The sequence below is a fragment of the Leptonychotes weddellii genome, chromosome 8, assembly GCF_054177405.1.
Source record: "Leptonychotes weddellii isolate Sample4059 chromosome 8, ASM5417740v2, whole genome shotgun sequence".
Lineage (NCBI taxonomy): Eukaryota > Metazoa > Chordata > Mammalia > Carnivora > Phocidae > Leptonychotes > Leptonychotes weddellii.
In genome coordinates this window covers 117,050,117-117,056,116 of record NC_138376.1, presented here as the reverse complement: position 1 = coordinate 117,056,116, position 6,000 = coordinate 117,050,117, and the positions used below count along the sequence as shown (strand labels likewise).

The window sequence follows — 6,000 nt, the reverse complement described above, 5'->3', positions numbered from 1 at the left end:
CCGGGCCCGATGGCTGGACCGGGCGCCCCCGACCCGCCGCAACTCCCCTGATGGCTACCCAGAGGTTCCCGACGAGGCCCGGCTTTCCGCAGAAGCCGGGAGGAGGAAGAGCAGCGGAGGGACTGGGCGAGGAAAGCGACACGAACCCTTCGTCCTGTCCCGAGAGAGACGCCGGAGGCCCAGCCATCACCTCCCCCGGGCCGGCTCACGTCGCACCCACTGCACGGAGAGAGGAGGTGCCGGCGCCGAGGAGGAGCTGAGAAAGGGAGGGGCATGGGTTAAAAAAAAAATGCTTTTGAATGAAGAAACTTTATTTGGTTCCCGTGGAAGAGACAAACAGCGGCCGGCGGGAGGACGAGGAGATCTTCCGGGGACGAGGGCGGGGACAGCGGAGGGCGACGAGAGCAGCGGAATAAGGAAGCGGGCGGAGGCGGAAGCAAGCGGGGACCGGGAGGTCCCAGGCACTAGGGAGCGGAAAAGGTCGCGGCGACGCGGGTCACGTGGTCCGGCAGTCACGTGCACCCGGCGGCTCCCGCTCCGCCGGGGCTGGAGTTCTGCGCGCCTGCGCAGTGCGGGCGCTGGGAGGGGTGCGGGCGCTGGGAGGGGTGCGGGCGCTGGGAGGGTTGCCGGCGCGGCAGTGCAGGCTGCAGGAAGCGGGAGGTTCGGGTACCGCTCCTTGTTTCTTACCTGCAGCCGGGTCGCGGAAGCTTGCGCGCTTGGCACGTGCTTCTTCTTTTCCGGCGGAGAGGTTAGTGCACTGCCTTTCCCTACCCAGCTTGTGTGGGCGCTCACAGCGGTTCTCACCTTTGATCCCGGCCACTCTGAACCGCTCGGGTCACAGGTTTCACCGGAATCGGTGCGGTGATCTTTGGTTGACTTAGCTGGGAGTAGAAAAGCACGCAATCCGTAAACATTTACTGAACCTTTTTTTGAGCCAGTGCATAGCGCTTACCGCAAAGATTAAAAAAAAGAAAAATGAGTTTAAGGAATTGGAAGGCATGCTCCCAAAGATTAGCGCGTTATCCGTTGAATCGTAATCTGGCTGATAACTGTTTTCTTATTTGGTATTATTGTTAAGAAGTAGGAAATGTGCCCAGTAACTGAGTAGCTGCCTTGTATTTCATTTAGAAAACATGAATTAAATACCTACTGTATACTGGGCACTGTGATCACAGAAGACACAGCATGAAAGGAAGACAGATCTTATCCTCAAGAAGCTTACATTCTACGGAAGGGAGAGAGAAATCTGTTCTTTCCTCTTCTGTTTTCTACTTTAGCTTTGTCACTATTTTTTTTAATTATTATTTTTTTTTAATAATCTCTACACCCAACATGGGGCTCAAACTCACAGCCCGGAGATCAAGAGCCCCAGGCTCCACCAACTGAGCCAGCCAGGCGCGCCTACCTTTGTCACTACTTTTTTTTTTTTTTTTTAAGATTTTATTTATTTATTTGAGACAGAGAATGAGAGAGACAGAGAGCACATGAGAGGGGATAGGGTCAGAGGACGAAGCAGACTCCCTGCCGAGCAGGGAGCCCGATTCGGGACTCGATCCAGGGACTCCAGGATCATGACCTGAGCCGAAGGCAGTCGCTTAACCAACTGAGCCACCCAGGCGCCCCTTTGTCACTACTTAACATATATTTTACTGACTTACCCAGTTTATGCTCTGTCATCTCCAATGTGATGTAAGTTTCAAAAGGTGGGGATTTTTGTCTGTTTTATTTTCATGTGTATTATCAGCAATTAGGACAAAATCTGGCACATGGTAGGAACTCAGTTCATCTTTGTTATATGAATTGACAAATTAGAAATACAAGGCATTCAAGTGATGTTCAATGCAATGGAGAAATACACAGGGGAGGAAGATAGTCGGTTGTGAATTTTAAATGAAGTGGTTTGAGAAGACTTCACTGGGTAGAAGTCTGTTGGAGCAAAGATCTGAAGGAGGTGAGGGAATGAGCCTTACAGATTCTTAGGAGAAGAGCATAAGGAACAGTCAGCACAAAAAGTACCCAAATCCATAGTGAATGGAGCAAAATGAGCAAGGCATGGAGCTGTAGGAGGTGTTAAGGTGGAGATAAAGGGCAGAGAATGTAGGACCATGCATCCATTTTAAGGTCTTTGGCTTTTATTTCAAGTAAGATGAGAGGCCAGCATCAAATTTGGTGCAAGAGGAAAGATGTGATCCGACATAGATCTTCAAAGGATTACTTTAGCTGCTGTGTTGAGAAGAATCTGTAGGAGGCGAAGAACAGAAACTGGGAGACCCGTTAGGTGGCTATTACAATAATCATGGGAAAGACAGCAGCTTGGACCAGGGTGGTAGCAGTGTCAGTTGAGACCTGGTGCAAATAAAGCCACTGGGATTTGCTGACCTATTGGGTATGGGGAATGAAGAGGCAAGGTGGATTGTAGGGTTTTGCCTTTAGCAAAGATGAGAATATAATTGCTATTTTGTGAATGGGGAAGACTGTGGGAAGAATAGCATTTGTGGGAAGATTTCAGAAGCTCAATATTAGGCATGTTATGTTTTTCATGCATATCAGAGTGGTTTAGGAATAAATATTTGCTATTTATCAGAGTGACTTAGGGATAAATGTTTGCTATTCATCAATGTGTAGGTTGCATATAAGGAGCTGAGAATAGAGAAGGAAAGTGGCCCAAATACTGAGCCGTGGTGCTTTTGATTGTTGAGGGGATAGGAAAACACAAAAGAGATGGAAGGTACAACCAATGAGGTAGGAGGGAAATGGCCAGTATCGAATACCAGAAGCCAAATGAAGAAGGTGCTTCCAGGTGATCAACTAATCTGATGTTGCTGATAAGTCAGGTAAAATGAAGATGAGAAGTGACCATTGGACTTAGAAATATAGAGGTCATTGGTGGCCTTCACAAGTGGGTTTTGGCAAAGTGGTAGGGATGAAAGCCTGACTGAAGTGGATTCAAGAAAATCAGAGGAGTTAGAGACAGTTAATAAAACTTTTAAAGGAAAGGAACTGAGAGAAAAGGTATAGTGTATGGAAGGAAAGATGGGGTCAGGGGAGAGTTGTTTTTATAAGATAGAGAGAAATTAAAGCATAGTCATATGCTAATAAGAATATGCTGGAAAGGGACACCTGATTGGCTCAGTCAGTTAAGCATCTGACTCTTGGTTTCAGCTCAGGTCATGATCTCAGGATCCTGAGATCAAGCCCCGCATTGGGCTCTGTGCTCAGCGCAGAGTCTGCTTGACCCTCTCCCTCTTCACTTCCTCATGCTCTCTCTCTCTGGGATAAATAAATAAAATCTTTTTAAAAAATGCTGAAAAGAAGGAAAAATAAATAGCATGAAAGGGAAAAGAAGGGTTTAACCATTCCTACTAGAGGCAGAAAGGGATGAGACTTGGTGTGCGCATGGAGGACCTGGTTCCAGATGAGACCACGGGCAGCTCATCTGTGGCAGCAGAAGGGAAGACAAAATACATGGGCACAGAAGTAGTAGGTGGGCAGGTGGATCATGGTGAGAGCTTGTGGAAATTCTCTTCTGATTGTCAACGAAAGAGGAAGCAAGATCATTGTTAAGAATGAGAAAGGAAGAGGAGACATTGGAGGTATGAGGAGAGAGCACAGAGTAGACTCTGGTAGGGAAATAGGTTATGGTTGTTGAGCAGCATGAAAGGCGCTCCTGAAGGAAGTGGTCATGTTTTAAAGTGAGACCAGTTGGCGTGGTTGGTTGGCTGGTTGTCTGTAGCCACGTTCAGAGGCAGGCACGTATTAGGTGAGTTATATTTAATTTCGGTGGATGTGGTGTGACATGGGCATGTGGAAGAGAGAGGATGCAAGGGATCTGAGGTCTATGGGGGAGAGAGAGAGAGATGGTAGACCACAGAATGTATACTGAGCGTGGCAAAAGTGAGGTGTGGGGAATGAGGGGCGCTAAAAGGGTGTTTGGATCATTAAATGGTTAGGTCCTGTTGGGGTTGAAGAACTGCTGGAATTGAGGAAGAGGAGTGAGTTTGAAACACCAGACATGGAGTTTGGAGTAGAATGCTTGAAACCGAGCATATGAGGTTGCAGTTGCTGATGATGCACAAAGCTTATGCAGAGCTTTCAGAGTAATTAACAATCTAATATACTTTTAACCTTTACAGTTAGTTTGTACAATTAAAATTTAACTTTCCTGAGATGTGCCCCAGTTTTTAACAAAACCTAAATTTTGTGTGTGTGTTGGACACCTTAAATGCTACATCTGTCTTTCTCTGCAAAGACAGAGAGAAAACACACCTCGTTTGTCCTGTTGCTTTTGCGTTCTTTGTCCTGGTGCTTTGTGTGGCCTCTGTGTGCAGGCAGTCTTTAGTTTCAAGGTAAGAATGTCCTAGAAGAGAATAGGAGAACCAGTGTATACAAATTTCTAAAATATTTTATAATTAGTTTCTTTAAAACCCACTGGTTCAACTGGCAAGGAATAGTACTAATTAAAGGGGAACTATAGCTAGCTAGTTGGACTAGAACTAAACACAGAATTCCAGTTTTTGAGATATTTTGAAAGCAGTAGCTTCTAAACATGGCTGTGACTCGCCCTGGTCTTCTTCCTTCTAGAGGTAGGTAATATAGCACAGTGGTTACTGTATCATCTTTGGAATTGGAAAAGCCTAGGTTGTAATTACGCTTGTGTTTATTTTTTTAACCTCATTCTTTTACTAGACTTAGGTTAAGGTGTATTTGTCTTGCAAATGTTTTTACAGAAAGATGCTTATGACCTATGGTGAGCACTGTGAATTGTGTTAAGACTGATGAATCACAGACCTGTATCTCTGAAACAAATAATACATTATATGTTTAAAAAAAAAAAAAAGAAGAAGAAGCTAGTAGGAAAGAAAAAATGAAGGGGGGGAATCGGAGGGGGAGATGAACCATGAGACACTATGGACTCTGAGAAACAAACTGAGGGTTTTAGAGGGGAGGGGGAGAGGAGGATGGGTTACCCGGTGATGGGTATTAAGGAGGGCACGTATTGCATGGAGCACTGGGTGTTATACCCAAACAATGAATCATGGAACACTACATTAAAAAAATAATAATAATTAATTTTTAAAAATATGCTTATTACCTAGGAGAATATTGTGTATATTTGAAAACATGTAAAAACAAAAACACCTTGAACTTCTAATTCTTTTTCTTTTAGCTTGGGATGTGGTAATGTCAGCCAGACTGTTCAGAGCCCTGGCCGGATCTCACTGTATTTTATCAAAAGTATGTCAATGCCAAAAACTTGTTCATCGAACATTAAAACCACTTAAAGAATTTGAGACTACAACATGCAGCCCCATGACGAGAAGTCAAAATTTGGATTTGTTCTTTCCTGGTACAGCAGCTGGTGGTTTGAGTAAGTCCCCGGTCCTGGAAATGAATCAGAAAATCTCAAATACAAGCACACTCTCTCCATTAAATGCTGTGCATTGCCAAGATGAAAGAGTGCACCTTCCAACCAGGAAATCTTTTGGTACTCACAGGAAAGTGACTCACAAACCGAATCTATTAGGTTCTAAGTGGTTTATAAAAATATTAGAGCGGCATTACTCATCTCCATCAACAGAAACACTTGTTTCTAAACAAGACTTTCCGCAAATCAAGAGACCACTAAAAGCATCGAGGACCAGGCAGCCATCCAGGACCAACCTCCCAGTTCTGTCTGTGAATGAGGTAAAAATGTGTGGTGGGATGGGGCGCCTGGGTGGCTCAGTCGTTAAGCGTCTGCCTTCGGCTCAGGTCATGATGCCAGGGTCCTGGGATCAAGCCCCGCATCGGGCTCCCTGCTCGGCGGGAAGCCTGCTTCTCCCTCCCCCACTTCCCCTGCTTGTGTTCCCTCTCTCGCTGTGTCTCTCTCTGTCAAATAAATAAAATATTAAAAAAAATAAAAAAGTGTGGTGGTGGCCCAAGGTGGGACTCGATTTCACGACCCTGAGATCATGACTTGAGCCAAAATCAGAGTCAGGCGCTTAACCGACTGAGTCACCC

General features: G+C 45.5%; 3 protein-coding genes across 7 annotated transcripts in view; 1 reads left to right on the top strand and 2 right to left on the bottom strand.

Annotated features, from left to right (window-relative positions):
- Positions 1 to 336, bottom strand: part of DCPH1 (damage control phosphatase 1) — a 12,603-nt gene extending 12,267 nt beyond the window's left edge. The window contains exon 1 of one of the 2 annotated variants that reach the window (XM_006735405.3): positions 147 to 336. In XM_006735405.3, coding sequence (XP_006735468.1) covers positions 147 to 187 — 41 coding nt within the window. In that variant the 5' untranslated portion in view covers positions 188 to 336. Of the gene's footprint in view, positions 1 to 58 lie in introns of both variants that reach the window. The other variant, XM_031030300.2, reaches the window with a different exon arrangement.
- Positions 1 to 6,000, bottom strand: part of LOC102735769 (monofunctional C1-tetrahydrofolate synthase, mitochondrial) — a 560,423-nt gene that overhangs the window by 90,047 nt on the left and 464,376 nt on the right. The gene's annotated exons all lie outside the window — the stretch shown is intronic.
- RMND1 (required for meiotic nuclear division 1 homolog) overlaps positions 596 to 6,000 on the top strand; it is a 42,542-nt gene continuing 37,137 nt past the window's right edge. The window contains exons 1-2 of one of the 3 annotated variants that reach the window (XM_006735406.3): positions 616 to 748; positions 5,168 to 5,685. In XM_006735406.3, the coding sequence (XP_006735469.2) occupies positions 5,182 to 5,685 (504 nt within the window). In that variant the 5' untranslated portion in view covers positions 616 to 748; positions 5,168 to 5,181. Of the gene's footprint in view, positions 749 to 4,155; positions 4,584 to 5,167; positions 5,686 to 6,000 lie in introns of those variants that run through there. The other 2 variants (XM_081829157.1, XM_031030302.2) reach the window with 2 other exon arrangements.